At 45.5% G+C, this 13,656-nt stretch overlaps 1 protein-coding gene across 1 annotated transcript in view; it reads right to left on the reverse strand.

Moving 5' to 3' along the window:
• Itih5 (inter-alpha-trypsin inhibitor heavy chain 5) overlaps positions 1-13,656 on the reverse strand; it is a 92,976-nt gene that overhangs the window by 5,528 nt on the left and 73,792 nt on the right. The window contains exons 8-13 of the mRNA XM_028891496.2: positions 12,697-12,865; positions 9,256-9,565; positions 7,292-7,854; positions 6,010-6,063; positions 4,648-4,764; positions 1,327-1,704 (exon numbers count right to left, since the gene is read on the reverse strand). Of these exons, the coding sequence (XP_028747329.2) occupies positions 1,327-1,704; positions 4,648-4,764; positions 6,010-6,063; positions 7,292-7,854; positions 9,256-9,565; positions 12,697-12,865 (1,591 nt within the window). The remainder of the gene's footprint in view (positions 1-1,326; positions 1,705-4,647; positions 4,765-6,009; positions 6,064-7,291; positions 7,855-9,255; positions 9,566-12,696; positions 12,866-13,656) is intronic.

Genomic DNA, 13,656 nt, shown 5'->3' on the forward strand with positions numbered 1-13,656 from the left:
AGCAGTCAGCTCAATTCACCCCTGACACTCAGAACGTCCCAGGTCAAGTGAGGGCATTGCTCAGGCCAAGGGAACATGGATCTGCATCTGTGAGACAGAGCTTATGCCTGGCAGCCAAACACAATGAAACGCACCAAGCTCAAGTGCCAGGAAATCCTGCCTTCTAAACCGAGCTCTGAAAATGACTCAGTCATTGTTTTTGGGCAAAGGGCCCACGTGAGATTGCACCGTCAAGACGGCCAGCCAGTGTGGCCTGCCTTCGGCTCACAGCAACACAGATGACTCTTAGGAAAGGCATTCACCTCTCGTGCTCAGTTCTGGCTGCCCTGGATCTGCTGTTTCTTGCAGACTGGCAAGAAATGAGCTCTTTGGATGGCTGCTCCTCAGCTCTTTGGGTTCTCAGAAGTCTAGTGAGAACTAGTGTGTAAGACCCACCCTGAGACCAGAAATCCCATTTTCAGGCCTGGAGAGATGGCTCAGAGGTTAAGAGCACTGACTGCTCTTCCAGAGGTCCTGAGTTCAATTCCCAGCAACCACATGGTGGCTCACAACCATTTGTAATGAGATCTGGCATACTCTTCTGTGTACATAATAAATAAATAAATCTTACAAAAAATAAAATAAAGTTGTGGCATGTTTAGAAGTCCAGAGATGTGTAGGTGTCGGGTGGAGACAAGAGAATCCCTGGACTATCATGGGCCAGCTAGTCTGTAGCCACACAGAAGTTCTAGGCTGATGAGAGTCCCTGCCTCAAACAAAAAGTGGAGGGCATCTGAGGAATAATACCCAAGCTTGTCCTCTGACCCCCCACATGCTCATATACCCCACACATACATGAACACACACATACCAAAAAGGCAATTTAAATTTCACGTGCTATATATATGAAGTCGGGCTTTTTGCATGTGAAGTTCTGGCGTCTTTGTCAACCACAGATTGAAAACACATGGGGAACGTGTGCTGATCCTGAACTATGGACTTCCTTCTCATCATTGGTCCATCAAGGCTGCAGGACAACAACTACTTGCGTAGACAGCACAAACCGTGCTTTGGGTACGGTCAGGGATCCAGAAGTTATTTCAAAGAGAGGGAAGATGTGAGTAGGTTTTATGCAGAGGCCGCATTTTAGACAGGGGACTTTGAGCCTCCGTAGGTTTTAGTGCTCTTGAGAGATCTTGGAACTGCAGCCCCAGCAGATGCTGAAGGATAACTGAACACGCTCCCACTGTAATTTCTGTCAAGCTCATGACAGTGGCCACAAGAACTTCCTCTTAGGAAACCCAGTTCTACCCTCTGACCACAGACTGAGCATGGGCCGCCACCTACCTAACAGGCCATGGCAATTGCTGGAGAGGCCTTTGCTGTTGGCAATATAGAAGCCCAGGTGGTTTCGCTGGAAGGGTGCTGGCTTTTTGTACAGATGAATAAGGATGACAAAGGTGATGGTACCCTGGATGGTGACAGTGACATTGGCATTGGCAGACACCGACACCTCCAGTCCCCGACTCCCCACCACCACACTCTGGTTGCAGGGGAGGACCAGCCTGTCTCCGCCATCCAGGATGACCCTGTTGGGTGTGATCTCGAGGTAAGATCTCTCTGGCCGGTTGATGAGGATGGTGATGGTCCGGAAGTATGTGCGCTGTTTCTTATGGCCATTTGGAGGTGCTGGGGCCCCAATAAGCTCTCCGTTCACGGTCACCCCTCAAAGGTCAAGAAGAAAACAGTGGTTAGAAAAGCCACGTCCATTTTCCAGCTAAAGGCATCTGTTATGGTTTGGGTTTGAACTGCCTCTCCAAAGGCACATGCAAAGAGGGCCACTCTCTCACACGGTGGGCCTATTTTAAGAGGTATTGAAAGTTAGGAGGTAGGGGCCGGCTGGAGGGAGCAGGTCACTTGGGAGATGAATCCTTGGGAGTATCTTGTATCACGCTACTGTTTCTCTGACTCTCTACTTCCTGTCAGAGATGATGTGAGCCCCTCTCCCTGTTCCTTCCCAGCCTTCCATGATTCTTTGCCTCACCACGGGCTTAGAATTGATGGAGCCAAGTTATGAACTCTGAAACCAGGACCCAAAATAAATTCTTCTCCCTTAAAGTTTTGCTGTCACACACTTTGTCATTGATACAGAAAGCCATAGATAGGATCTAATAAATGTCCTTCCACCCTCCTTATCTTTGTATTTATCACCAAGACTGTTGTCTGAACTAGACCTATGGGCTGCTCAGTGGCTGCTGACTGAGGGAGTGAATGGGCGAAAGCCATGAATGAGTTTCCTTCCATGTCTAAATAAAGGAATATAGGACGGAAGGGGTAGGTTTGGGTCAAAGTATCATAGAAAGTTATTAATATCTTCAAGCACTTTCACTCGTGTGTCATTCTGGTGTCTGCTGGTGTGGTTCTGATAGGCACTGTGTCCATCAGCTCTCAATAATCCTAGGTTTGAGATCATTTGATGTCACTGAGCAGGATTCAAAGTTCAAATTCCTTTTTACTTCAGAAGGCCAATTTCGTCTACCTAACATGTGTTTACCCTTGGATAAATCCCTTGCCTATAAATTATGGGAGGAGTATAAAACCTAAGAGAATTGGGAGAGGTGTCACAGAAAGAGGCGTATGTAAAAGCCATCAACTGCCACTGAGTACAGCTCCTTCTCTGTTCACTGCATCATACGCACAACTGCAGCTTGCCGACCTCCATGAGACCTGAGAGCTAGATTCCGAACCCAGTGATGTACCACCGAACAATTAACAGATGCGGTTGTACATGGGGCATTTGGAAATGACTTTGATGCATGCTGTATGCTTTGATTTCAGGAAAAGAGGTAATTTTCACTAGTAAAAGGCTGGCACTTAATTAATTCTCATTTTATTTGCTTTGAGATAATCTTCAATAAAACTTGGAAACTTCTTAGATACCCATGGAGAAAATTCTCTTTGATGCAGCAAAAGTGTGAAAAATCTCAGGCTGAACAGACACCCTGATCTTGGGCCTCAAAGCTGTAACACCTACAAACTGATTTCATGTCTTAGACACCACTGTGAATACAGAAACCACAAAGGGGCTCTTTTTGTTGCTATGACCAAATTTCTGACTGAGATAGAGTAATGGTTTGTTTTGGTTCATGGACTCAGAGGATTTTGGTTCATTGTGGTACAGAAGGCATGGTGAGGCGGCCCCTTCTGACAGTGGGACTGTGTGGCAGAGAGTCTCAATGGGGGTGGGAACCAGGAAGCAGATAGCATAATAGCAACTAGCCAGGTAAAATATATGTGTCCCTCCCCAAGGACCCACTTCCTCCAAGTAAACCCTCTCTCCTAAGAGTTCTATAGCCTCCCCCAAACAGTGCCGTCATCTGAAGACAAAGCATTCAAAACATGAAGGATGTTACACATTCAAACCTTATCAAGCTCTAAAGAGGGAGTGTCTCCAGAGAGGGATATGGTTAGGTCACTGACTCAATGCCAGCTGCCTTTCAAATGAAAAATATTAGAGATTTAATATTTAATATTGAGGCTAGAAAGGTCTATGTGATAAAGAGCCTTGTCAACTTGATACAACCTGGAATCACCCGGGAAGAGATTCTCAAGGACAGATTGTCTACATTAGGTTGGTTTAGGGGCTTGTCTGCTGGATGTTGTCTTAGGTTGACTGATATAGGAAGACCCAGTCTACTGTGGGCAGCACCATTCCCTAGTCAGGAGATCCTGAACTGTATAGGAGTGGAGAATTTCTTTCTGTTCTTAACTGTGGATGTGATATGACTAGTTTCTTCAAGTTCCTGACTCTTTTACTTCCTCACAGTAATGAACTGCAACCTGGAATTATGAGATAAAATAAGCCCTTTCTTCCTAGGTTATTTTGATCAGGGTGTTTTAGCACAGCAACTAAAATGAAGTGAGGACAGCCTGCAAGAAAACCATCTGATAAAGGAGATCGGGGACCAAACTCCACATAATTATATCACAAATGCCACCTGTATGTTTATAACCTGACTTGCCAAGACACTTACTGCTCAGTACCTAGCAATACTAGAAGGTGCATGCCAAATCTAGTCCTCACTGTGCTGGGCTATGTGGCTGTCCACATGGCTGTCCCCAAGCAATATTGCCTTCACTGTACTCGAAAAGCATTTTCTATGCTAATTTCTTTTATTTCATCTCTCTATAGACCTAAGGTAGCCAAAGCTCCATTCACATATATTCATGAGCTTTGTGTTTAATGTTTGTGGTTTCTACATAAGTCTCCAGGGACTATGACCTCCTTATCACCACAGTTTCTAAAATGGAAAGATATAATGACAGTATGATATGATAAATTTCTACAGTACTTGAGTGTTCCTGTTCAGGATTCAGTTGAATTTACTTGTAATAATCCATGAGGCAAGCAGGGTATTACAACCTCCATTTCACAGAATGAACATTACAGCTGCTGTGGTGCATGCCCAAGGCCACACTGGGGGTATAAAGTAAGGGTCTGATTGTGTGTCCAGAAACTTTGTATAGTTCCTTTACCAATCATCATCAGTACCTGCTGAGCATCCAGGATGCCTCCCTTCTATAAGTGGCCATTCATGTTCATTACAGAGATTGAAATGCCCCATCCCTGGGCCTTGTACAAGTACCACAAGGAAAGATAGAACTTACCAGAGTCCAGGTGATCAGAGACCAACCGTAGGATGTCCCCAGGCTCTCCATCAATGTTAAAGCAGACAGTGAGTTTGCTTAAGGGGAAATCCACAACAAAATGGGGATCACCATCCACTATCAAGAGCAAGAGAAAAAGAAGAAAATGTTTATTGGCTAAACATCACTTTACATTATCAAATGGATCGTTTCTTTAATCATAATGCTGAAAGAACAGCAAATAGTGTTCTCGATTCTACATGAGAAATGAGGCTGGAGATTATCCTCTGACGGACACACCCACATACAAACATACAGAGGTTGAGAATACAAGGTATCTGTCTTGATGTCAAACAGATTACCCAAAGGAGACAAAGTTTCTTGCCATCTGTGGCGCAGGCGTGTATGGACACAGCTTGCCTGACCTTTGGCGGTTTCTACTGCCCTGAAACATAATTTCCACTGAAATCCTGTAGGAGGGAAGCTGGTGCTTCTTCCAAAAGTGTGTGGCGGAGTTCAGCAATCATCACCACAGGCAGCGTCCAAGGGAAAGGTTTGCTTGCATTCCACAACACAGATGCACGTTAGGAAGTGCATCCTCTCCACGGGACACTCCGTGCTTCTATCCCCACAGCTGTCCACCAGGATGTTCCTGGCTGTGTGATCACGCACGTCTAGCTCATCAGCAGAAAGGCAAGAACAAAAACGTGCAAGGGACGATGTGGACGTTGGGAGAATAAAACCCGGACGTTCTTCCATCCAGATTCTTACTATATTACATTCTTAGAAGATGCTGCCAAGAGGAAATCTTATTACATCTTCAGTCTATGCTTCCCTTCAAAGCCAAGGATTCAAAAACAGCCAAATTTAAAAAAAGAAAAAGTCTTCTTATACAGACAGACATCTTTATTTTTGTAACACCATTTTTTTGTTTGTTTTTTCGAGGCAGGGTTTCTCTGTGTAGCTTTGCGCCTATCCTGGAACTCACTTGGTGGCCCAGGCTGGCCTCGAACTCACAGAGATCCGCCTGGCTCTGCCTCCCGAGTGCTGGGATTAAAGGCGTGCGCCACCACCGCCCGGCTGTAACACCATTTTTATCCTTGGGATAGCAGAGGTTGGATGCACACTTCAGCTCCCTGAAATGCAGTGTCCTTTACACACAGCAATGAGCAAAGTGGATCTCCACTCTCCATCTCCTCTACTGGCACCCCTACCAGACTGGGTCATCCCCATGGTGCTTACAAAATGGTTTGGGATGGTTCTGGCTCATGTGCCTCATGCTGCTGAATAAAACAGGACATGGGACATGTTCCATGAACTCCTGTTTTTACTGGCTTCAGAGAATTTGAAAAATCCCTTGCTCTCAATTATACACTTACTTACCTGATGTTTTAGAGATTTTAATTCTTGGGCCATATGGTTTCTTGAGAGCAGGTCCTGGAAAGGACAGAGGGAAGAATAGTTGTTATTTGTTAAAGATGTGTGGAGAGACACAGAAAGCAGCAGGGGGAGACAAGAAGCCTGCAACAGGCTTCAGATATCTTCGTAATAACTGTAAGAATCAAAAAACCAAAGATCATGAATTCCAGGCAAGCCTGGATGGTGGAGGGAAAAACCCCAACTCCCTCATGGTGCCCTCTGACCTCTACTTGTGTTCCCTGCACCCTCCCCCCACACACCCAGGAGAACACACATGTAATAAATAAATCAAATGTAATAACATTTTAAATAAATAAATCAGAATGAAGTATCACTAACTTTGCCAGCAGAAACTCCACCTGAGATGTAAAGAGGCTTGCGCTTAAGGGCCTGAAATCCTCAATACATTTCCATGACTACACACCCCATGGGAGACAGAGACAGCTAACAGTCACAGAACACTCTGTTACATGCCACAGGACATTGGCTGAATGGTTAGTTCTGGCCATGGACCTGCATGGAACTTATTATTATCCCCACTTATAAGCAAGCAACTGTGCTCTCGGGGAGGCCCATAAGTGTGTCCCAGACTTCCCAGCTGCTCGGCAGGGTCCATAGATCAAAACTTCGTGTTCTCTCTGCCACTGCACGTGCTTGTCAGAGTTTAATGTGAGAAATAAATTAGCCAGAATTTGTGGGGTTCTGGGAAGGCCTGGTTCACTTCTGTCTCCTCTCTAGGAGATGGAAATTTGACAAGAACAATAAAAATCTACACAGAAAAAACAAGGCCACTTTCCACATGTTGGTGGTAGGGATGATGCGGCCCTGTGCTTTGGTTTAAACTCCCATCACTAAGGACTGTTAACTGGCATCAAAGTGGCTAGTGTATAAACCAGAAATTTTCAGGAGTCCACATGTTGGTACGTATATATTGTTTCTATTTTGTTCAGACAGGATCTTACTACATAGCCCAAGCTGAGCAAGAACTCACTGTCCTGTCTCAGCCAGATGTGCTGACTTCAGCAGGCAACATTTCCCAGCCTCCTGCCATTCTTTACATGGTTCTGTGAGCTGCAGTTTATAACGAGTATAGCTATTTGAGAGGGCATCTGGTGACCGTGCACATCACATAAGGTCATTGTTTATAACAACTGCAGCCTGAGAAAAGAAACAGGCTTCTGCTGAGGTTCCCTTGGCCTTACAAGGAATCCCCACTCACACACAGGCCACCCCGAGGCTGTGCTACCTGGCTGCACAGAGTCGGCTCCTCGCAGGCTCTGCACCACTGTCTCAGGTCCTGTGGCTGCTGACATGCCGCGGGTGTCCTCCAGCCTGTCTGGGTGGGGCCCTGGCTTCTTCAGCTTCATGGACGTGAAGGGGGTGAGGAAGTGGTAGTTCAAGGCTAAAGCCTGGGCCTTCTGCCTCAGCTGCTCCTTCTCTTGCTCACTGCTGCTCTGCAGCCAGGAGCTCAGCAGTTCCTTCACAGTGAGGTAGCTCCAAAGACGCTCAATGTGGTTGGGGTCCTCCTCACCATCGCTGGCAGGCCCAGGGGTGACCGTGACATCATTTCCCAGCTTCTGGGACTCCACGGGGATGTCTTTTTTCAGGATGACAAATTTCTTACTGTTGCTGGCTGTGACCTCCACGTGAAACTGATCAAATTTCCTGTCTACCATCTTCCCGGCAATGACGATCTCAGAGCCATTGAAGTAGTTGGGAAACAGAGTTTTGGTGGCGTGCTCTACTACATCAGGAGGATAATCTATGCGGATATCAGAGAGAAGCGGGGTCCGGATTTCATCATAGAACCTGGGGAGGAAGGACAGAGAGAATCAGAGCCTGGCTAAGCTACAGGCAGTCAGTCCGGAAGGAAATCAGACTCTCAGAGGGCGTGGGTCGGACTCTGCGCATGCTCGCCTCCTGCACTACACTTAAGCGCAGTATTTTGATAGCAGACGGTAGAGCAGTAACTTGGGTGAGCTCTGCCATTTCACAAAGCTTCCAGGTCTACAGAGGAAGGGGACAACAGCCTCTTGGGAATGAATCAAAATCTCCCACTGCCTAAATCAATCCTTAGTTCCTTGAAATAGTCTTTCTGTGATACAACTTCCAAATTCCTCAGAACACTCGATAAATTTCCTTCCTACACACTTGAGTTTCTCCAAGGTCTACTTAGAATTTGTTTCTTAAAATTGAATACACGTTATTGTAGCTAGAAGTTTCTCCAGTCTTGCTCTGCCCCGAGGTCGAGACGAATCTCTCCCACCAATGTCCCATAGCCACTTGGTCCCAGTGTTTTGATTGCATATCTTAGTGACTTTCAGTCAAGCATACGATTCATAAATTTCTTTGATTGTGGCTACCAAAATCTAGATAAAGCAGAATTTTCATTTGAAATAGATCCTATATTTGCACAATGCAGATTGAGTTTCATTGTGTTGAATCTGGAGACAGCACTCGATTCAATCAACAACAAAACCATACACCATGATCAGCAACATGGTATCTGAGACATGGTAATTCTGTCTTAGAAAACCTAAGTTCTAGATTTTTCTGCCAGTCTTTTTCCCACAAAAAAAAATGTTTTGAGTTTTCATCAGTTTTAATTGATCATTTTGCTTCAAATTATAATACTATCATTTCACCATTTATTCAAACTATCAGGATGTCAACTATAACCCTACATGATCACTAATGTGCAATATTCACTGTGCCAAAACTTTACTTAAGTTTTCCTATTAAACTACCATCAATTATAAGCCTCATTTTGCAGAAGGGGAAACTGAGGCATGGGCAGTAGTAAAGCCTACTCAAATCTGACTGGTTTCTAAGCACATTATGAGGCAGACATGGTAGTACACGCAGGTAATCCCCAGCTACTATAGGGGCTGAGACAGGAGGATCACAAGTTCAAAGCCATCTGAAGAATTCAGCAAGACTAACATCTCAAATTAAAATAACAGAAGGGCCGATGGGTGAATCGTTTACTTAGCACACACAAGACCCAAGGTTCAAAGACCAGTGCTACAAAATAAATAATTTTTAAAAATAAGAATAAAACACACTAATATTCCTCAATGCCATGAACTGTCTTCATTTTCAGCAGATGTGAGGATAAGGCCCAGCCAAAGCTATCCTAGGTTCTGGATTATCCTGCATCTACCCTCAGCCCCTGCCCTAGCCTCTGGTTGTGAGAGGACAGAAACAGACCCGATGAGCTGTGCTCCAGCCTTCTCCTCCTCCTGAACATGCCGAGTAAGACCACAGTTCTCCAGCGAAAGTTTCTCTAACAGTTTGAAGTCCACGTCATTGCCGATGCCGATGGTAAAGATGCAGATCTGACCTCCAGTGGCTCCCTTGGTATTGCTGAGAATCTTGTGGGTACTGGTCTCCCCGAAGGTGGGTTTTCCATCTGTGAGGAAGATGATGAGGGACACACTCCGATCTTCAATGTCATTCTGGGCCACATAATTGTTGAGCAGTTTGATGGCTGTCTGAAGGGCCCCATTGATGTCTGTACCTGTAGAACAGCAACACAGAACAGCTTATGGCTTTGCATTCACGGTCTACCTCTGAATGCACAGTCACAGCTGCAGCTAGCCTTCAGCCATTCAGGGTCTGGGCAGCAGATGCAGTCAGCTGCATTTTCCTGGTGACTCTCTGGCCTATCGAGAAATCTGACAAGTGTTTGCTAACTATATGCAAGTGACTTGAAATGACACCAATGTAAGAACCTTCTCCTGGGACTGAAAAGATACAGGCGCGCGTGCACACCCCCCCCCCCACACACACACACATGAAGCTGGACATAGTGATGTATTTCCAGCATTCAGGAAGCTGAGGCAGGATGACTACTGAGAGTGAGACTGTCTCAAAAGAGAAAATAAATAAAAGAAGGAAAGTAGCCAGCTCACACTCTGGACAGATACATCCGTAAGTCTTGTTAAAGTGCACAGAGACCAGACAGATGGGAAAAGAGCAGTTGAAATGGGATCTAGCATTTCTTTGAGTCATTAATTTGCCTTTTTTTTTATCATGTCCAATTTCATTTTTCCTCTGTGGATGTGGGCATAAACAAGTAGCAAGCGTCTGCATAGTCTTTCATCTGCATGGACAGTGCAGAATCTCTTCCTCTACTCTAAAGCCAAGGAGAGCTAGGGGGGGAATGTAGCTTTCATGGCCTCATGCATGCACCAAAGCCTCTCAGGGCTCAGAATCAAGACTCTGCTGAGGCCGGGCATCTCCTGTCCAGTCACCAGCATTGGGTCCTCTCCACCATAGAGAGTCCCACACAGCTGTCCAAGCATTCCTCTGAGAGCTCACTGGATGCCCAGGGACCGGATAGGGGACCGCTCAGTTGGATAAAAATAAAGACCACATCTGACACTTAAAGAGAAGAGCCCCCTCATCTGCTAGGGCCCTTCCACACACTCGGGATAGTTGAACTATTTCTCTGTGATAACTTAAGGAGAACAGCCCCCTCATCTGCTAGGGCTCTCGCACACACTTGGAGTAGTTTCACTATTTCACTCTGATAGCCAGCTTATTACCACCCTCATTTTATGACAATGAAAAAGGCAAATGGCTAAGAGGTGGTGGGACTGGACTCAATTCCAGGAAATCAAGCTGCCGACGCTTTGCTCCAGACTTGAAAGAACATTTCCTAGAGAATGCAGACTCCTCTAATGTTCTCCAGCAAAGGGCTGGGCAATGAAGTGTCAAGAGAAGGAAAAGGAGAGGTGGCTTAGTGGTTAAGAGTTCTGACTGCTCTTGCGGAGGACCAGAGCAGCTCTCAGCACCTTATCAGGCAGCTCACAACTGTTCCAGGAAACACTGCCCTCTTCTGGCCTACACTGGCATCTGCACACATGTAGTACACAGCAATTTCTACAGTTATATACAAATACATATGAGAGAGAGAGAGGAAAGGAGGAAAGGGAGCGAGCGAGCGAGAGAGGGGGCGGGGAGGAAGAGAGAGAGAGAGAGAGAGAGAGAGAGAGAGAGAGAGAGAGAGAGAGAGAGAGAGAGAGAGAATCAGCGAGGGCAGTGAAGAGAAAGGGAGCGAGCGAGCAAGAGAGAGAGGGGGGAGGAAGAGAGAGAGGGAGAGGGGGAGGGGAGGGGAAGGGGGAGAGGGAGGGGAGAGGGAGAGAGAGAGAGAGAGAGAGAGAGAGAGAGAGAGAGAGAGAGAGAGAGAACAAAGAGGGATTCTTAGGTGGTTTGGGTTTCAAATGAACATAACACATAATAGGTATTTTCTAAAGGTGTTCATTGCCTCTCTGTAATACACACCATTCCAATAGTAAGCAACACCACTAGCATAAGTTAAATTAGCAGAGAATCATTGAGCACGCATCATGTGTTAAGAAGCATGCTAGGACTTAGGGGCCACAAAGAGGAAGGATTCACAGTCTGGTCAATTTCCTGCCATAGGTAAGAACTATGATATTAAATCTAACATTTTATTTCCCTTGCCCAAGGATAAAACACTTCAAATAACTGGATGGAAAATGATGAACATAAGGAAATGGAGATCTTCAGATGGGGGAAGGCTGATCTGAGCGCTTTGTATAGTGTTTCTAGATACTGAAACAAGGATGAACAGATGTGAGAACAGCATATCTGTCTCTGAGAGAGGGTCAGATGGGAGCTAGTGAGAAGGCTCATCAAGTAAAAGCATTTGTTGTCCTAGCCAGACAACGTGAGTTCAGTTCCTGGAGCCTACATAACGGCTGAAGGAGAGAATCAGTTCTGCAAAGGCATCTGCCGACTGCTGTGACCACCATGGTACATGCATGCTGCCCACCCGCCCCCCAATAATAACAAGTTTAAGGTGTTTTTATTTCAAAGAAAGGGATCACACACAGGACAATGGGCAGTGGAGTGCCTGGTTCTGCAGTCTTAGAAAGCTTTGCTGTCTTCATGCCCCTGTCCCGACCTTCTGCACACACACCAGGCACGGCACTCAAGGTGTGCATGCAGTGACCTGGAGAGCAGCCCTCTCCTCCTTCCACTCCTCATCCACAGCCCAGCCCAGGGTATCTGAGATCCACGCTCTCACCATGCTGCAGCTCAGACAAGACCATAAACTTGTTTTATAGGGCAGTTCCATCTGCCACTACTTGAGTTCATACAAAACACTGGATCGCTCACTTGGCTTCAATTCTCCGTCCTAGGGAGAGATGGCTCAGCAGTTAAGATCACTTCCTGTTCTTTCACCAGAGCCAAGTTCAGTTCCCAGGACTCACATCACGTGGCTCACAACTACCTGAAATGGTCAACTCCAGGGGGGATCTGATGCCCTCTTCCCATTTCCATCGGCACTCATACATAGGTGTCATCGATTTACAGAAACACACACATACGAGTAGATAAAAATAAACCTAAAAAAAATTCTCCAACCAAGAACGATTTACCAAAACCAGCTTCCTTGTGTAGAATCCAAATTATGGATGGATTTTCCAATTATAACTTGACAAAGGTCTAGGGATTGAGAATTTACAAACTTGAAAAAGTCCAGGCACCTGGGGATATTGTTACCACTGCTTCCTTTGTTAGTATCAGCTTCAACTCTCAAAGCCTTGTTCCTTTACAGAAAATGAACCTATGATCTTGTCAAAGCGGGGGAGAAAGGCTGGAAGAAATCCCTCTTACCTCCAGTGGGTGACAGGTGGTAAATGTAGAGCTTGCTATTCCTGATGTTATCAGGAGTCACTGGCAGCAGGTGGTCCTTCCACACTTTAATCCGGTTGGAAAACCCAATGATATTGAAATGATCCTGGGGTCGGAGGTCATTGAGAATTGTGACGAGGGCTTCCCTGGTCTAGGCAAAGACAAAACCCAACTCGGTCACATGTGAGCCCATTAGTCCACGTGTTCCCTGACTAAGAAACCAACTACCAGGACCAGTCTCAGGAATTAAACTTAATGTCTGCTATGTTAAGGACACTTGTCACTGGCTAGAGCATGGCACAAATATATGACAACTGAATAGAAGACATGAATGAGTGTTTTACTCAGTACTAGGTCTCCTGATGCTACAAGGCATGGAATGTCAGACCAATGCATCTTCACAATTTAAAAAAAAATTTTAAAGTTTTTCGAAAACTTTTAAATTAAGGTTTGATTTTGTATATGTGTCTGCGTGTATGGATATGTATGTGAATGTACACTTGACCTATGTCACAGGAGTAGGAGTCAGAGGATATTTCATGGAAGTTGCACCATAGGAGTCCTGTGGGTTGAACTCAAGTTATCAGGTTTAATAGCAAACATCTTTACCTTCTGATCCATGTCACAGATTGTGACTGCCATTCTCCTGAGCTAGAATGTTCTTCAACATGGCTCTATCCCTACATTTCACCTAAGAAACCACTCATCATTGTTCAGTACCCACACAGGTGACTGACCTAAATTCTCACTATGAAAGTTGTCCTTGCTGCTCCAAAGAGACCTGCCAGTCCTTCCGCTAAGCTAGTCCTCAATTTAACACACTCCTGTCAGAAAGCACATTTCAGAGTAATGATGGCTTATTTTATGTCTTTTTACCATAACAGATGTTAAGGTTTCTGCAGGTGGGTTTCACTCATCATCCTATCACCCAGTAACATTCAG

The sequence above is a fragment of the Peromyscus leucopus genome, chromosome 5 (genome assembly GCF_004664715.2).
Source record: "Peromyscus leucopus breed LL Stock chromosome 5, UCI_PerLeu_2.1, whole genome shotgun sequence".
NCBI classification, from domain to species: domain Eukaryota; kingdom Metazoa; phylum Chordata; class Mammalia; order Rodentia; family Cricetidae; genus Peromyscus; species Peromyscus leucopus.